Raw genomic sequence first — 18,728 nt, 5'->3', positions numbered from 1 at the left:
GTCATTCCTGTCCCCGGAATTCTCATCCCTGCTTAAAAACCCAGTGAAATCACTGCAAGTGAAACCGCTAATACCTAGTGTTTTTTTTTAAAAATAGCCATTTTGGTGGTTTTTCCGCGGGACTGTATGAAGGTCTCTACAGGGCCAGGAGCGGGGGAGAGGGGCCTCCGCCCCCGTCCTGCCCCTCTCCCCCGCTCCGGGCCCCGCGGGGAGGACGGAGGCCCCCGCCCGGCCCCGGCCCCGGCCCCTCCTCGCCGGGCTCTGCCCGCCTGACGCCTCCCCCGGCCGGCGCGGCCATGGCGGCGCGGCGGCGGCGCTGAACGACGCGGGTATGGCGGGTCCCGGCGCGGCCCCTCCGCGCCTGGCCCTGGCCCTCGCCGCTTTGGCAGCGCTGGTCGCCGTCAAGTACTACCGGGACGCTGAGGCAGCCCGGCAGCAGGTAAAGGGGAGGTGGCGGGAGGGGGGGGGACGGACATGACGGACGGTCCTGAGGCCGCGCTGCCCCTCACGGAGGAGAGGGAGGGAGGGATGAAATGGCGGGCGGACCCGGTCGGGGCGGTGGCGGCCGCGGGACTGAGGGAACCGCGGGCGTTGAGGTGGTCACCGGGGTTGAGGTGGCTGTTGGCAGGCTGAGGTAGCTCCTGGGGTTGAGGTGGCTCCTGCTGGGCTGAGGGGACCAGCACACATTGATGGCTAGTGGGGTTGAGGTGGCCGTGGCCAGGCTAAGGGGAGCAGCAGAGGTTGGTGGCCAGTGGGGTTGAGGTGGCTACTGGGGTTGAGGTGGCCGTGGCCAGGTTGAGGTGACCACCAGGCAGTGGTGGCCGCCGGGGTTGAGGTGGGTACCAGGGCTGAGGTGACTGCTAGGCAGTGGTTGTCACTGGTCTTGAGGGGACCACCAGGCATTGGTGGCCACAGGGCTTGAGGTGGTCACTGCTGGCTTGAGGGGACTACCACACATAGGTGGCCACTGGGGTTGAGATGTCTTGTGGCCAGGCTGAGGTGACTACCAGGCAGCGGTGGCCACCAGGGTTGAGGTGGCCACCAGGTTTAAAGTAGCCACTGGGCTTGAGGGGATCACCAAGCATTGGTGGCCACAGGGGCTGAGGTGGCCACTAGGCTTGAGGTAGCTGCCGCCAGGCTGAGGTAACGACCACATATTAGTGGCTACTCAGTTTGAGGTGGCCACCAGGGTTGAGGTGGCTCTCACCAGGCCAAGGGGACCGCAGATCTGTGGTGGCCACCACTGGGTTGCAGTAGCCACGGGGCGTTGGTGGCTGCAGTCTTGAGGTGGCTGCCAGGGTTGAGGTGGCCACCAGCAGGCTGTTGTGACTGCGAAGCCATGGTAGTCACCAGCTGGGCTGTGGGGACAACCAGGTATCAGCGGCTGTGGAGCCTGAGCCGGCTACTGCCCTGAGTGACTCTGTAGAAGCATTAAAAGAACGGAGGACGTGAGCTGAAAGGCAGGAAGGGGGTTTTTAGTTTTTTTGTGTGTTTTATTTTTTCAAATTAGGCTGATTGGCATTGGTTTTGATTGTAATGCGTAGCATTCAAATGACTGCCATGTGCTCTGGAGAAAGCGCACCTTTGTTACAGACCGCACTCCCCTGGCTCTTCGCTTCGGCGTGCATCCTTGAACGCCTGAAAAGGTTCACGGGAAAGAGCAAACTTCTTGTTCTTGATATTTCTGTAGTAAAAACACAAGTGTTTTTAAGGGATGCCTCTTTTCTTTGTCTCTGCTTGCATTGCAAAAAGGGGAATTGGCTCAAATGAGTTAATTAGAAGAATTTTTCTGCCAGGGACAGAAGGGTCAGCATGGTCCTTCAGAGGCTGGCTGAGAGGACCTTGGCCCTGCCTGACAAAAATCCAGGTCTTCTGGAGGATTTTTATTTCCCAGAGGATGGGCGGACGGCTCTGACTGGGCACTGCTGGAGAGGAGAACAAAGCGTGAACAGCCCAAGGTTTTTATTTTTCCTTCCTCTTGCTTAAAACATATGTCTTGTCTCTTTCTATGGAAATGTTTATTTAGCTAAACAACCCACAAGCAGGTGGGAGAAGAAAACTCTTTGTGAACACCACAACTCTCCTCCTCTACAAAAAGACTGAAAAAGCTCAGTCTTGCTCCTCTGGCACAAACAGGGGAACTTTTAATTTCTTATAATCCCAGATTAGAAAGAAAAAAGAAAAAAACCACAGGCTCTGGAGAGCTTTCTTTAATGTGAATGCTATCAGAAAGCAAAAGGCCAAGCCCTGACATCTTTCTCCCCTTTTAAACATCATTTTTGCCCTCCCCTTTGAGCGCAGCAGAACTGGTGGGTCTCTGCAGAATTCTTTGTTCCTCGTGGTTGGGGGTCCCCTCTCTGGCCGGTGGGTCCCTGCGGTCCCGGTGCGGAGGGGCTCACGCGAGGCTGTCACCGAGCTGCCGTGCTCTGTGAGTGTAAAATGAATGTTTCCGAAGGGAGCGATCTGTCCTGCGGGGTGGTGCAGAGCTGATGCGCTGTGCCAGTGCTGCCCGGAGCATGCCTTCGCTGGGAAGTGGCTGTTTTAGCTAGCTCTGGGGAGGGCAGCGTCGTCTGGAGCAGGCGGGAGCCCAGCACCAATCCTATTAGCAGGGAAGCTGCATTCAGCCGGCTGCTGGCAGGCCTATGCGATGCGTGCACACACGTAAGGCGCCTGACCGCAAAGCTACCATACCTCTGGCCAGTTGCGGTTGTAGGGATAATTATCTGATGGTTCTGCACCTGATGGGTTTTCATTGACCTATGTGAAAGCACAGGCTGAGGGGACGGGAGCGTGCTCGCAATTTAGATTGATTTTTGGATGCTAACGTCCAACACCAGGCACCCGTATTCTCCCCTTCACGTACTGCTGTGTTAGAGTCAGAGGTGTTCTTCTCTATGTGGGGGGTATAACTGGTTCTTTTTCTGCCTTCAGCCCTGTTAAGGAAATGATCATGACTTTCTCCTAATACTAGAGCAGCGGGCAGTCTAACCAACTGAAAACTTTGTTGCTCATTTGCCTCCGTCCCTTGAGGCCCATGCCCGTGAAGTGCAAAAAGAAGAGAGACTCTAAAAGATTCATCAGCAGGAAATTGCTGATGCGCTGTGGAGAGGACTAGGAAATGGACCGTCTCTTCAGAGCTCAGTACACATCCAGAACAGCCTCTTCTGCAGAGGAGGAAGCCATCGTGCGCTCCCCTCACGCTTCCCTGCACAGTGAGCCGGCTCCCAGACAGTGAGCGATCACAGGGGCCCTTACGAGGTTAATGCATTATGTGCCATGCACAAGCAAGATCTAGAGCCCAGCTGGGTACCGAAGCCTGGCCCAAGGCTTCATGACGTGACCCTGGCACCTGCCTGTCAGGGAACACGGCACTTGCTCAGGAAAACATTGTTACCTATTTACAGGGCCAGGGACAGGCATCCCCAGTCATTTGGGGAGCAAAGGCACAGTTTTGGCCGCAGGTACGTGGACAGTCTGGAGTGGGTTGTTCCTGGTGCGTGGATGAATAACCATCTTATGCCTTCATTCCTTTTTTCAGCTGTGTAGTTGCTGCGCGCTCCCCTCCATGTCTTTCCTCAGCCATATCTGTATCCACATCTCTGGTTTGTATTCCAGGGTCTTTATTTCTGTCTGCCTCAGTCCTGAAACTGCCCTGGAAAGGCTCTAAAGTGCTTTTGTTGCTGCAGTTGACAGGAGCAAAGCCTTCCAGGCTGCATTAGTGCTGCTTTAGGCTGGCAGGCAACAGATGGAAAATAAACTAGTTCAGGAGCTCTGGGGATGGTAATGTTGCTGCAGGCAATAGAGAATAAACATGGTTAAACAGCAGAATACAGAGTATTTATTCTTGCAGCTTTAGGCTTTTACGGGGGTTGCAGGGGGAGCTGCCCCAAATGATGGGTCACAGGGGATGTGCGGCAGGCTGGCTGGCAGCGATGTGGCTTGTCTGACTTGCTGGGTGTCTCTCTTCCTCTCGCACCAACGTGGAGCTCTCTTGTTCTGCCTGCAAGTTGTCCCTTTTCCTTTAGTGCTGAGTGCTGCAGAGTGGAAACAAACCTAGAAGAATCTAGAGCCTTTCTGGGGCTGCTCCAAGGGAGACATTGCATTTCAGTGGTGTTTTCCACTGGGTGTTCCCCATGCGGACTTTGCAGAGGGAAAAACTGAAGCATGGGGTGGCTGGGATCTTGTAGAAATTTCTGGAGAAGACCATGGGCTCCCCAGTGGATGGCCAAAAGGGTAGGCAGTGCTCCCTGCAGAGCAAGGGGCCGAAATGCTCCATCCAGTCCTGAGGATGGAGGCCTGAGGGGAACCTGACTCAAGCAGGGCAGTTGTGCACAGTAACACCAGCATGGATCTCAGCGCAGGTTTAAATTGCTTTCTGCAGAGTTCCAAGGGCTCAGTTCTCTTCCTTTGTGGTGTTGTAATGTGGACAGTCATGTATTTGACGGCCTTTGTTTCACTGCGCATCAGTTAATTACAGAAATCACAATCTCCAGGTGCTCTGAATATCTGCATGTTTAGGACTAACTGTCTGGAAAAAGTTGGAATTTTTTTTCTGACAAAAGACTTTGAGGCCGACTCTGACCAAATGATTCAGTCTGAATTACTCAGCCAGATGTAGTTTTAATATGCTCATGCCAACAGTTCCTGGACACCGATCCCTATTGTAAATAGCATAAAATCCTGCCAAGGGGTGTTAATCTTTCAATGTGATGGCTGTGTTTGTGTGCTGGAAAGAATGCAAATTAACTCTGAAGCTGAGAGGGGCCAGAGTGAATTTGTGCAAGAGGTTGGAATGAGGTTTCACTTGCCTCTTCTTCCCGAACTAGGAGCTGGCACTGAAGTCTTTGGGAAATGAGGGGCTGTTTCTCTTTTCTTCTCTGGACACAAACAACGATCTGTACCTCAGTCCGGAAGAGTTCAAGCCAATAGCTGAGAAGCTGACGGGTAGGTATCTGTCTGCCTTGCAGAGCTCCCTCTGCACAGACTGAGCAAAAGTCAACGATAGTGCACTGAACAGTTTTTATTCATGCCTTATTTTCTTCTGGGTGCTGTTTTGGGTCTTACTTACATGACAAGAGGCTGCTACGCTTTACATGTTTTTGAAAAGGCTTGAGCAGTAGCCATTACTTTCACAAAGTAGAGTTTTTCTAAGACCGAAGATCCCATTGCTGGACTACCAAAGTACATAAGTTACTTTGTCCAAAGCTTAAAGGGGATTTGGGATGGGTGAATGCAACAAATACAGCTCAGCCCAGGCTAGGCCAAACTATTAGTGAGTCACAGCGTTTCATTCATACCTCCTCCAGCTGCAGCGGTCTCTCTCAGGTAGTGGCTGTGAGAGATCATGTTTGGAGACTGTATCAGCATGTGGCAAATGTCTCGTGGTGGTGCCAAGCAGGAAGAAGCGTGGTGATGATAATGTACAAGAGAGCTTACAGTACAGTCGAAATGCAGTCAGTTGTTTGTTTGTGCTGTAATGAATTGGCTGAAGCATGTGTTCTGATCCTTCCTCAGTGGAGTGAGGCTGCTTAGCTGAGCCGTGGGGTTTAGAGAGCCCTCCACTAAAATGAGGGCTGCCCCTTAATTCATGCAGATGAAGCCGGTCTCTGGGGTGGGCCTGAGTTCTGCCGCTGCATACAGTGTAGCAACAGCTGGGAAGCTCCCAGTGCTCCTGGACTTGCCAGGAGAAATCTGTAATCACTTCACAATTGCTTATAAAGGGAGGGAGGGGAAACAGCTGCTTAAATTCCTGTCCCTTTGTCTAGGGGTTGCTCCCATCTCAGAATTTGAAGAGGAGGAGACGCCTGATCCAAGCGGGGAGACGTTGTCCGTTGTGGCTAAATTCCAGCCTTTGGTCATGGAAACGATGACGAAGAGCAAAGATGGTTTCTTGGGAGTAGGTGTCATGCAGGATGTGTATGGCCTGAAATTCTGGTATAAACACGTCCAGTGAGCTGGTAGCATCACCAGGAATGAGTGCTAGCGCATTAGGAGGGGGAAACAGTCTAGCTCAAGCCCGTGGGATTTGCTTTGACAAGCAAGCTCACCGCTTTCTGCAGCATTTCATTGTTTTCAGTGCGCTCAGCAGCACTGTGCCCCAATTAGTGCGCCCTTCCTGGGAAGCTTGAAGCAGACATTAGAGCTGGCTTTCCTGGTGCGAAGTCCAAACGCAGTGGTGTTAGGTGGTATGTTCCCCTCTCTCCCATTTCCTATTACTCACATAACTGGAAGGGATGGAACTATTTAGTGCCGTTTGGGGTAGATGGAAGAATTTAAGACTTAATATATATTTTCCTTCCCCTTCTCCAAAGCCTGCTTACACCCGTCAGCACTACTGCATGTTTGAAGAGTCCGGTCTAGGCTCTGATACTGTCTTTTGTTCACAGATTTCTCATGTTGCTCTGTCTGGGCTGAGGAATTGGACTGCCCCAGCAGCCCCTCTGAGTGTGATGCCTGCCAGACAGTTTAAAGCCTTTCTTCCTCCAAAGAATAAACTGGATCTTGGGGATCCATGGTGGATAATTCCTAGTGAACTGAACATCTTCACTGGGTACCTTTCCAACAACAGATTTTACCCTCCGCCTCCCAAGGGCAAAGAGGTGAGATGTGAAACTTAATTTCTGTATACCTGAGAGGTAGTTTGTATAAATGCCCTGCCTCATAGCCCACATGAATCGTGGGAGTCCCTAGAGCCGACAAGGCTGTTGCATTATGTCTCCCTGGACTTTCTAAGGGAACAAAAAGGCTGCAGCATACATCCAGGAGTACCATCTCCTAAGTTGGAGATAAAATTGAGAGTAGGCAAAAGCTCTGGGTGTCTGTCATGGCCAAATGAGGCTGACTTAAGTAACCTTGTCTTACTTCGTTTAAGTGTTTGGGTTTTTAGGCTAGTCTTTGCCGGCCAGGGTGGGGAGAGTGTTATTCAGAAAGCACTTGTATGAAGTGATTGTGCCTTATGGAACAGTTGCCGAGTGCCACCCCAGAGGCGAGCGTTTCATTGACAAGTGAAACGATGTGTATACATGGTTTGTAAAGCCAGGCGTGTCTGTCGCTCTCCCCCGGGGTGCCCGGGTAGGTGTTAGTGATCACATAGTTGATAGACCTTCGCAGCCCGGTGTGCTTATTGATTGTGTACCCACTCTTTCAAAGTCTTAAGCAGTATTGATGGAGGCAGCCTCATAGATCAGTTTACCCTACTCAGACATTCAGCCGACTGGGATGATGGAAACATGCAAACAGCTGGAATAGCATAAAAAGTGTGGAAGATGGATATATTTTTAAAAGCAGTCTCTTGCTTTATCTCATTGTTTTGTGATTAGGCAAGTCTCTGAGCTACTTTTTAAGTCATAGCAGATCTCTTGCCTTCCTGATCTGGTGGAGAGTTACTTTGGAGCTGCAGCTCTGAACTGTTGGAACTGTTCTCATTTTTGCTCTCTTACAACTCTTTCTCTAGATCATAATCCACAGGCTTTTGAGCATGTTCCACCCACGCCCCTTCGTAAAAACCCGCTTTGCTCCCCAAGGAGCTGTGGCCTGCATCCAAGCCATCAGCACCTTCTACTACACCATAGCGTTCAGGTAAGGCCATGGGTCTGAGGTGTTAGAGGGGGATTTGGGGGCACTTCTGAATTTGTTCCATATCTCAGAGGAGTAGAGAAGGCTGCTGTGAGCCCATGGCAGAGAGTGCACGTGACATTGCATATTCTGTCATGTTCCCAAGAAAGACCAGATGTGTCGTTCTGGGAGGGAGGAGAAGCAGTTCCAGGAAGAGGGTGGTTCCCAGTCAGCTCTTGCCATGTGTGATGCTTTGCTGACACCCAGAAAGGGTACCTGTGCTCCCAGTGTTGCTGGGGCCCTGGTGAGGCAGGGGCTGTTGCCCACATCCAGGACAGCAGTCTTCCTCCATCACTTTTGGTTTGGACTATCCCTGGCTGAAAGGGGAGAGTCTGATTAGCAAGGAATTTGTTAGATTTTGTTTGATCAGGGAGTGGAGTGCCTTTCCAAGGGGGAGAGTCTGGGGAATTGTTCTCTTGTTTTACTGGGAGTGTTACACACAGCTTTTATTTGCCTGACCAAGCTGGAAGGGAGGCTGGAGGGGTCTTAGTCTGTTCCTGCATTTCAAGGAATTCATCCTTGATCCATTATAATTCGTCCTTCCTGGGTGGACACTTTAGCCTCTTCATTGTGTGACATGAAAAGCTTTTTGAGCCAAACCTCTGCCCCAATTTAGCTTCATAATTTCTGGTGCCTGGAGATCGCTTCTCCCTGCTGTCATCTGCAGTGTTTGGTCCATTCTCTCCTCTCGGCACTGCAGCTGATGGCTCCTTTCTCGTTTCAGGATTCACGCTGAGTTCCAGCTGAATGAGCCACCAGACTTCCCCTTCTGGTTTTCCCCAGGCCAGTTCACAGGTCACATCATTCTCTCCAAGGATTCTTCCCACGTCCGAGAGTTTAAGCTCTTTGTCCCTAACAACAGGTACAGCCATTTCTCGCTCTTCCTGGGTGCTGAACAGACTTGAGGATTGTTATAAATGAGGCCCAGTGGAAGCCAGGGGCTCTGGGATCCTGTCCTGTGCAGGAGTGGGGGCCGTGCATGGGGGTAGGCTGGCAGGCTCTTCTTTTTGAAGATTTGAGTGTGGTGACAGCTCTGGCCTGTGCGGTACGTGGGCATCCTGGCCCAGGCAGGGAAGGCAGATCTGCAGTCTGAGCTTTGGGCAGGCTGGTTCTGCTGATTGCTTATCTGTGTTCCTCACACATCCTTCCCTGCCAGTGGTCATCACAGTCATCATGTCCTCAATTCTCTAGATACAGTTGCTCCCTAAACTGGTTCTGATGCAATTTTTCAGGAATAGGTCTGTTTATCAACAGGTCTGGGGGGCATCTGGCTTGGAAGGGGCAGGGAAGGACAAGGGCAGAGGAGGGACGGGGGAGAGGCAGGGCAGAGGTTGCTGGGGATGGATGTCCTTGGCATGTGCGTCAACAGAGTGTCCAAGGCTGAGCTGTCCTGGGCCAAACCACTTTGGGAAGACACACAGGAATGGGGAATTTAAGTTGTCCTGATACTGCTCTAGAGACAGGCATCAGCTTCTTCGTTAGTAGCACTGCTGCAAGCACTGTTCCACTCAACCTGTCCCAGCAGTGCCTGGCTGCAGCAGGGACTCGTGCAGATGTCAGATACCTGGTACAAGCTGCAGAAGGCTCCTCGGGTGTCTGTGATGGATGAGCTCATGTTTTTCAGCCAAGTGCCTGGAAAATCTGAGTGAATTGAGCTCTGCAGTTGCCTGTAAAACTGGGAAATGCATCTCTACCAGTTGCTGAGGATCCCTGACCCATTTCAGGGGCTGATTCACTCACCAATGGCTGTCCCTTGGTACTCACAAGATGGGGAGAGATGGGCAGGGTGTGGAGAGGCAGCCCCTGGCACTGCCCGTGCCTGGCTCAAGCACTGAAGTTCAACAAAGCCTGATGCTCTTGCTTCACCATGTTTTTTGCTTGGTGTTTCACAGGTTAAGGTTTTGTGTGCATAGCTTCACACTAGCTCATTCCTGTTCTCTGGCAAGCAGCTGGAAGCGTTTCAGGGGAAAGAAGCTTCAAATCTCTTTGCCCATGACAGCTGGAGTGAAAATTCTATTATAACATTACCGTGGCGACTCAATCCCTATGGCTCTGTCAGCACATTTGTTACAGCAAGCAGATGCGTACGGCTCTGCCAGTGACTCCTTACAAAAGCCTTTTGCTTCCAAAAAAACACTTTTAAAGTTCAGCAGGAGCAGAATATGCAGGTTAAGTCCTGGGAAGGAAGGGGGAGCAAAGACACCTCTCTCTTCCTCACTTTGACAGTACTCAAAGCGCATTTGCGCAGAGCCTTGGGTGGGTGCCTGGGCCCTGATCCAGCAGGGATCTAGTGTTGCTGGTCTCGTGCAGGGAACACGATGACCTCCAAGGAGCCAGAGGTTCTGGGCTTCAGTGCTGACCCTGCAAGAGGAGCACGGGAAGTTCTCATTTGTCTGGGGTTTCCCATACACAGCTCTAGCCTTGGATGACTCTGAACGTATCGGGTTCACCTTGCAGGTCTCTGAACGTTGATATGGAGTGGCTGTATGGGGCGAGTGAAAGCAGCAACATGGAAGTGGATATTGGTTACCTGCCTCAGGTCTGTAGTCGCTCTCGGTCCTCCATGTGCGTGCAGCATCTCAGCAGGGATTTATGCTGCCATGCCCCGGAGCTGTATAACCTCAGTTACCCCTGTTCTTTAGTGCTTTCTCTTGAATGTTTCAACATAACAGTATAATCTCTGTTGATCTGTGTATGTCCTCTGCAGCTGTGTGGCTCCCTATTGCCAGTTCTTGTGATATTTTATCTTTTCCCTTTGTGGGGGGTTGAATCCTAAGCTCCTGGAGTCGTGTGACGTTTTCCATTTTTAAAAAATTGTCTGACAGGCGGGAGAAAACATTAGGAGCTGAGCCCAGGGTGGGGTGTATGAACATCGGGGTGGCTGAATTTAGAAACTGCGTGAGGTTATTCCTCTATTTTGTGGTAATCCCAGCTCTTGGGACAGGAAACTTAAGTAGAGATTTTGAATGCCTGAATGTAGCAGTCCCATCTTTTCCTAAGCTAGATCCATATTTCTTTTTACTTGCCAAAAGTCGGGAAAAGAGACTTACAAAATCATTTTAGATGTACCAGAACAGTGAACTACAGGGCAGCTCCTGAACAGCTTTCCCTGTTGCACCCTCTTGTGGCTAGCCACGGGCTGTGTAAGGGCTGTGCTGGCGGTACGAGCAAGAGCTTCACACTAACCCTGCAGGTCCCAGCGATCTTAAGGATCTGGTGTTCCACAGTCAAAAACCTCCACTGGGAAGGTGGCAACGTGGAGTGAACAGGTCTCATGCATTTCCAATCCAGCAAGCACAGTCAGACAATAACTGAAGGCAATGAAGTTGCTTTCCTGCTATTCCCCAATAAAACACACCTGCAACCAGTAAAGTGCAGCCCCAGGAGACATTAGATCAAGCTGTATCTTCATTAGAAGCTGCACAGTCTTATTTTGCATCTTAGTCCTGTGCTGGAGTACAGAAAGACCAGGAGAGGGATGTCTGCAATGTCCAACTCAGCCTGTTCTCCTGCAGATGGAGCTGGAATCAACAGGGCCTTCAATCCCTTCTGTGATCCATGACGAGAACGGAAATGTGATTGACAGCAGGGATCCCTCAGGGGAGCCCATTCAGTTTGTGTTTGAAGAGATAACCTGGCAGCAGAAAATCCCCTGGGAAGAGGCAGCCCAGAAGCTGGAAGTGGCCATGTATCCATTTAAGAAGGTGAGGAAGGGGCTGGGCTCTTCCTTGGCACATTTATTTGGGGCAGGTCATCTTCAGTGACATGTCCAGTCACCTCAGGGACCAGCAGAAACCAGAGGCCACAACCTGATGAGCACTCAGAGCAGTGTGAGGGTCTCCCAGCTCAGCGTGTGCCTCCCAGGCACTGCACGTGTGCCTTGATGGACTTCCAGTTCCCAGATGAGGGAGTACAGCATCTCTGAGAGGCCATTTGGGGTCGCCCAGCAGCGCAGGCAGGAGCAAAGCCTAGATGTCATGTGTCCCAGGCTTGTATTGTAAACGTAGTCTCATCCTTCCATCCTCTTATCAGTAGCTGCCGACGCGATTTCTGAGTGAAGCAGGTAATCGCGCTGCTTACAAATGGTTTTCCTCTGGCGCTACTTTTGCAACATTCAGCTACCTTTGGACCAAGCTTTCCTTATCAGCAGAAAACACACAATCCGCCTGTGCCTCTGCATCCCACAGTGAGACGCAAATTTATAGCGCTGGGTGACCCAAACTATTTAACATGCCGGTAGCCTGTGGAGCAGATGGCTACTGCCTGTCACTGCTTCCTTGGCTGAACGGACACATTTCAGTGACTGCCTCCTTGTGCCCGAGCTTACAAATGTCCCTTTGAGCTGCCAAGACGTTAATAAAGTTCCCTTCATTTGAGTGATTGGAACAATCTCTGTGCAGGGTCCCTCACAGCCAGCTTTTAGGTCGTTTCAAGTGAGGTTTTGTAATAAATATCTCGAGGCCAGATTTCCCAGGCTGCTGAGGTGTTTGCAGACAGCCTGCCCGCAGTTGTGCATACGCGCTCTGCAGCGTGCGAAGATGGGGCTCTGCAGGTGCTGGTAACAGCCCACATGCTGGGAGGGACTCGCTGCAATCTCACCGTGAGATGCTGTTGTTCCTGAGGAGGGCATCACAGTTGTAATTTGCTTTAATCTGCAGGATCTACTGCAGGTTAAATTCTCTGTATGTCACCTGTGGGATGTGCCGAGTCTGTTTCCTTCAGACCCTGCTCATATTTGAGATGGGCTGTTCTGTGTCTGTTTCTCAAGCTGTCTTTCTGCCTCCAGGTCTCCTATCTTCCCTTCACAGAAGCTTTCGAGAGAGCAAAAGCAGAAAAGAAGCTGGTGCACTCGATCCTGCTGTGGGGTGCCCTGGACGACCAGTCCTGCTGAGGTGAGGACATTCCCATTGTGGCTAGAGGAATGATGGGCCTTGTCCAGGCTCTGAGAAGAGCTGGGGGTCAGGGAGCAGGTCGGGAGCCAGCGGTAAACACTGTGTTACTCGTTTTGGTGCTGAAGATGCTGAATAGAAAAGGGCTGGAAGTGGGGAACTACTGATCACAGCTTCGGTCCCCAGTGGCAGGATGATCTATGTGAGACAAGCCCTAGACCAACTCGCTAATTCGAGTGCCTTTGTCGAGGTAGTGGCATGGGTCTGGCCTTTCTCTCTTCCCTTCCCCTCTCTCTGCCTGGATAGAGGCTGCACCTGCAGGGTGGAAGGGCCACTGCTCTCTGCTTTGTTCCTGACACCTGCACAGGAGGAGCCAGAGCCAGATGTGGGTTTTGGGTTGTCCTGATGTGTAGCTGTTTCCTCCCCCACCCATAAGAACCTGCATGCTACATCAAGCAGGAGTGATGGGTGGGAGAGGGGTGTATATCTTTAGTCCTGTCTGCCCTTAAAAACTCCCCAGCATGTATGGGCTCCGCTCAGCATGAACAGCAAGAGGCACTCACGGTGGATCTGCAGGGCCTGATCCTTTCCTAAATGCACACGCCAGTCAACCTCCATGGCAAGCTTGTCCTGGTCGTTCTGTGGCCTTGCAAGTGGCTGGGGTCTGCTCTGGTGAGCCTTGTCTGCCAGCAGCACGCACAGGAAGCAGTAAGCTGTGGAAAACTGTCAAGAAAGGCGAAAAAAGACAATGGGCTGGGCCGGGGGAAGAGCCCAAGCCAGCTGCCGCAGCGGCCAGAGCAGTGGCATCGCAATGGCATCAAACAGGGAACAGTCAGCTCAGGAAATGCAGCAAATCACTGTCTGCCTCTCTTCCTCTGCCAGGTTCAGGGCGAACTCTCCGGGAGACTGTCCTGGAAAGTTCGCCCATCCTCGCCCTGCTCAACGAGAGCTTCGTTAGCAGCTGGTCCCTGGTGAAGGAGCTTGAAGAGCTGCAGGTGAGCGTCGCAGCCACATCTGCCTTCTTTGCGGTCGGCGCTGGTGAACACAGATGGTGCTTGGCACGAGGGTGCCAGCGGGAGTGGGGAGCCCACACCTGTGCCCGTGGGGGATTTCAGTTCCAAGCCCTCTATGTCCTGCAACTGCAGGGGCCAAGCAAACACTGGGTGGGAGCAGGCTAAGAAAATGGTACAGTGACCCCCTTCGCTCTGACATGATGCCATTTTTAAAAGCTAAACTAGACGCTTCACTGCAAGATAGCCCTGCTCAACTTCTCTGTAACCCAGAGAACGTCTGTGTTGGGTTTGAATGTTAGCTTCTTGTGACCAGATATGAACTTGAGCAGCAGGTGTTAAATTAGCTTATAACCCCTTTGCATTTAAGAGAAAGTTGGGAAACATTTAAGTAGAGGGAGTAAATGTACAGGGTCACACTGCTGAAATATTTACTTATTCTTTTATGTGGCAAAACTCTCAATTAAGTTAGCAAGATTTGTTTCGGGATTATTAAATAATTGCTTCTAACACAAATTCAGAGCAACCAAATACTGTCTGAACCCTGAGTCTCCTGACTGCACCTTCCCATGCTTATGAGCCTGTCTCTGGGCCTGTGCTGTGGGGTCCGTCACAGAGCTCTGGGAGAAGCTGGGATCAGCCTGTCGGTGTGCCTGGGAACTGCCAGTGATGGGGTGATTTTATTGTTTGGGTGGAAAATCTACAGCTGAAATGTGAGAGGGAGACTGAGCGAAAGGGAATAGTAAAGCAGATTGTGAGAATGGAGCCAGTTACCATCATGTTGCAAAGCAGCTCCTCAGTCCCTCCCTTCCTCACGTGTTCAGTGTACACCTCCTGTGCCGTTCAGCTAGTTCTGGTGTGTGCAAACATGTTTCTTTGGGGTCTTCTTACAGGCCAACAGAGAGAATGAGTTCTACAGCAAGCTGGCTGACCTGCACCTGGAGAAATACAACTTCCCTGTGGAGATGATCATCTGCCTCCCCAACGGCACGGTGGTACGTTCGTTACCCCTTCAGCTGGGCTTGGCTCTTCCCATTGGAACATGCCCTCTTCAGGGTTTGCAGACCCTGGAGCGAGCGTCCGCTCCCCAGCCATTCCCTGGCTCCTCGAGCCTTTGTGGGGCCGTAGTCCCTCACGGTGCTGTGCTCTCAGGGATGCTGCGGCCGTCAGACAGCAGCTCTACCGAGAAATCTGAAACAAATGTCACTTTATTCAGAGACAGAACAAGAGCAGCTCTGCGCGGGGCAGGGAACAACCAGACTTGAACCAGGTGTCTGCCTGTGATTCCTCATTGTCCCTGCTTGGAGTCAGTGAGCTTTGGGAAGCCATCGTAGCTTGTTTCCTGCATCCATTGTCCCTTATGGTCATGCTTTGGAGAAAACCTCTCCTTCTCAGCGCTTTCTAGCACATTTCTATTTCTGTTGATTCCCCAAGTTTGTCACGGCAGATCAGCCGTTAGCAAGTCCACATGCTTCAGCTCTGCTCTGCTCCCCAGCAGCCCCCCCGCCTTGGATTTGAAGGACGGCAACGGTTCCTGACGCTTGGCAGCGCGTGCTTTGCTGCGTGTCAGCGGCCGGGCTCTCTGCAGTGGAGGATCCTGCCAGGGCTAATCCGATTGTGCCCCACGCTTGCCAGACATCAGCAAGTAACGCGCACAGTCAACTCCTTGCTGCCTCTGTAGTGTCTCCCCTCGAGGTGAGGCTGTGGGCTGGCGCGTGGCCTCAGCTCAGCCTGCGGAGGTTGCTGTGTTCAGGGCCACTCGTCCACCTTTCCCGCCTCCACAGGGGAGTGGAAAGCACAGAGGCGTTTGAAGCTCAGGCGCTGGTTTTGCAGCTATGCTGGGCTGAGAGCGTGCGCCCCAGCAGTCAGCGTGGTTGGGCTGCCCACGCCCCGGCCCTTGCTCAGAGCCAGCTTTTACCCCTGTGTGATTCTCCCCAAATCACCTTCATCTTCTTAACCTAAGTGAGGGGTCAGCACTCTTGGGGGAAGAAACAAACAGTTGTCTTTCACACCTCTTTCCCTGACTGTAAAATGCAAACCTGAATCTCCGATGCTGAATTAACATTTGCAAAGTATTTGAGATTCTTTAAGAGTTGTTACGGTCTTGTCACCTGTGTCCTGGCTAGAGACCGAGGCAGTGGCTGGGGAATTGTTCTGGCCTTTAAAGTCTCCTCTCCTTGTCTGTTTTCTTTCCCAGGTTCACCATATCAATGCCAACTACTTCCTGGACATTACTTCTATGAAGCCTGAAGATGTTGAAAGTAGCATGTTTAGTTTCTCAACCAATTTTGAAGACCCTTCTACTGCAACTTACCTCCAGTTCTTGAAGGAAGGACTGCAAAGAGCAAAACCATACATGCAGACCTAAAGACAAAGGCACCTCTGAATGCCCCACAGAGATGGCCAAAGACTTGAGAGATCTATTTTGATTACAGCAATTCTTCCTCATCTTCACGGCAGGTGCTAAGACGCAGACGGCCCCTGGAGCAGGGCTTTGCTCTGCATGTTGGTTTCAGCCCGAGTTTCAAGTGATACCAGTTTACATAACCTGCCCTTTTCAGTTCAGGCAAATTTTTACAGGAGTGAAAATACTTGAATCTATAAACACTCTCGGTGCGTACACCTTGGTTTGCCGCTCGCCCTCGTGTTTTTGCAGCACCCGCTCAGACTCTGTGCTGAAACTCTTGTAACAGCTGTGCCAAGCGTCACCCGGAGACCCCCAACCTCCAGGACCAGACTGTGTGTTGAATCACGGGGAACAGCGTTGCCGTTAACAACCGGTCACTGGTGGCGAGCGCTTGTGCCCTGTGGGCGAAGGCGCAGGATCCAGCGCAGGGTGGAACCTCCCTCCTGGTAGCCGGCGTCCTCCACACCTCCTGCCGGCGGCAGCCCCGAGCTGTAAGCTGCCCTGTGGCTTGGAAGCCAGCTCTTCACGATGGCATTTACTGACAGCAGTGGCGTAACGGGACTGTGGCTGGTGATGCGTAGGCATGAACGTAGGGGGTTGGAACTGGAGGCTTGAGCTCTGGAGCAGCCTCCTCCCAGCACCCTGTGTGACACAGTGGGGGAGCCGTCTCACTTATTCAGGTTCTTTGCATCTGAGGGAGGTGCTGAGGTTGAGACAGTGAAATTAGGAATGGAGACGAGGGCATTAGAGATCTGGTGCAGCTCGGAGACATCAGGTGTGGATTAACTCGGGGGGATTAGGGGCCAGAGCCCCCGTTAGTCCCACCAGTGCAGTATGGGTGCTCCAGGCTACGGAGCAGTGCCTCCACCCCATTCAGCCCAGGGCCGCTCCCACCCCACCACCTTTGAGAGCTCTTGTTCTCCCACTGTCTCCTCCATCCTTGTTTGCTTTGAGCTTCCAAGTCATGCTGAATGATGAACCACGACAAAGTCGCCTTTGGGAATGGGAGGTTCAGCGTTGCCCTGAGAGCATTAACTCATTGAGAACTGAGCAGCTTTAAAAGCCAGACAGAAGTGTTCAGATTTTTCCAGAAAAATTACTCAGAAAGAAAGTCCCTCATAGGGAACCACCCTGAGCGCTTGCTCCTACTCCGTACCAATGCCTGGCTACAGAGTGAGCGCGGTTTGGAGAAGGAAAGGTCAAATGAAACAGGGTTTAAAGCACGTTCCTTTAGATAAGTGAGGAGACAAAGCATCTTCAATAGACGGCTGCAAACAGCCATGGCTGTTGATGCTTTTTCTGCTCTCTGAACCACAATTTTGTGGGACCAAATCAAACAGGGAGAAAAGCTGTATTTTTTGGAAAGGATATTTTCATTCCTGGGCTCCAGGCCCTGGGAAGAACCCGAGAGTTGTGCTTACCCTGTCCCCACCCTGCCCCAGCCCTCCTGCCTTTGTCCGTGGCTGGAGATGGAGCTTAGGTGGACCCCTGGGCTGAACCAGTGTAGCTTCACTAATTGCTCTAGTGAGATGAATTACCCCTGGGATGTTTCTCAGTATCGGCTCTATACCTATGCATTAGCTGTGCACTTTTCTCACACTCCAAGGGGCCTGTGGTAAGGACAGGCTTGGATCTGGCAGCGCTTTCAGCTGCAGAAAGTGCCGAGGCCTCCAGGCACTTGGAGACCGAGCTCCTGTCACAGTTGGTCTTATTCCTTCCAGGGGCTTTGGCCCGAGCGGAGCGCGGCAGTGAGACCGAGTGCCTGCTTCCCCGGCTCCTCGGGAGGCACAGCGGTAGCGCCCATCTGCCCTTCTGGCTTTTACAAAGCCTCTTCACATGAGATATTTTTGTTGCACCTTTCCTGAGCCCCTTGGTCCCGGGGGCTTCGGACTTCCAAGTGGTGTCCGTCAGGTGTGCTCGGGTGGAGAGTTCATCCCATTTCTCTTCCTCCCCACCAGTTTTGCAGCAGAAGGGGACGGAGAGGGCAGCGGCTGAGCAGGCAGGGCTTGCTTTTGTCTTTCAAGGCTTGTTAGAACAGGCACAGCAGCGGTTCTGCAGGGCCAGGGGAGCCCCTCTCCCTTGTGCTGTGCTGAGCGTGGGAGTTGCAAGGGGCAGCACCGCTCGTTTGATCCTGCAGATGCAGAACTCCCCGGCAGAGACGGCACCTGTGATAGTCCCACGCACACAAGCCAGGCCCGTGCCTGAACCCGTGGCCAGCCCGGGCTCACACCGAGCCTCCCGGATCCCTGCCAGTACCTTGGTTTTTCTGTGGTGAACACCTGGGCTCTGGCAGCGCTGCCTCGAGCCGCCCCTGAGCCCTCCTGGGCTGTTTGAGCCGGGGGTGAAGGGGGTTACTGGGGGCAGAAGGAGCCCCGGCAGCCGCCCCCGGGCTGGGGGGACCCGGGGGGAACTCGGCAGCGTCCCCCCGTTAACCCACTAACTGCAAAGCTGCCAAGTCCCTCCGTCGCCGCCCGTTCGGCGGGCTGGGGACGCAACCCGTTCCCTGAGGCTTTTATTAGTAGGTGCCGCGCTTTTTGTCTCCTTTTTGTAAACTTACTAAGTTTTTTTTCGATACGTTTGCGATACGCGGGTGGGAGGGGGTGCTGCTCCTCCCCACCTCCTCTGCTTTGTGACGCTCTGGCCCGAAACCGGCGGCGGGTCGGAGCCGATGTGTGTCAGCGGGGGTCGGGGGGCGCAGCCCCGCGCGGTTCGGGGCCGCTTGTCGTGACGGGACCCCTTTGGGCCCGGCTGTAGCTGCACTCGTTAAACTCATCCCACCACGCTCGGCCTTCTGCAGTCCTTGCCTCC

General features: G+C 52.5%; 1 protein-coding gene across 2 annotated transcripts; it reads left to right on the top strand.

The window, feature by feature from the left end:
- The first annotated feature begins 264 nt into the window (after positions 1-264).
- SELENON (selenoprotein N) lies at positions 265-18,702 on the top strand. 2 transcript variants are annotated; one of them, XM_075114465.1, is made up of 13 exons: positions 1,798-1,958; positions 3,539-3,602; positions 4,827-4,944; positions 5,766-5,896; positions 6,387-6,599; positions 7,454-7,578; positions 8,339-8,476; positions 10,072-10,153; positions 11,130-11,318; positions 12,401-12,506; positions 13,386-13,498; positions 14,407-14,508; positions 15,711-18,702. In XM_075114465.1, exons 1-13 carry the CDS (start codon positions 1,813-1,815, stop codon positions 15,879-15,881), a joined length of 1,698 nt encoding a protein of 565 aa, XP_074970566.1. In that variant the 5' UTR covers positions 1,798-1,812; the 3' UTR covers positions 15,882-18,702. The 2 variants fall into 2 exon arrangements, with proteins under 2 accessions (XP_074970567.1, XP_074970566.1); XM_075114466.1 differs by lacking the exons at positions 1,798-1,958; positions 3,539-3,602 and adding an exon at positions 265-439.
- The last annotated feature ends 26 nt before the right edge of the window (positions 18,703-18,728 follow it).

The sequence above is a fragment of the Phalacrocorax aristotelis genome, chromosome 20 (assembly GCF_949628215.1).
Source record: "Phalacrocorax aristotelis chromosome 20, bGulAri2.1, whole genome shotgun sequence".
In the NCBI taxonomy this organism is placed as follows: Eukaryota; Metazoa; Chordata; class Aves; order Suliformes; family Phalacrocoracidae; genus Phalacrocorax; species Phalacrocorax aristotelis.
This window is presented reverse-complemented; position numbering and strand designations above follow the sequence as displayed.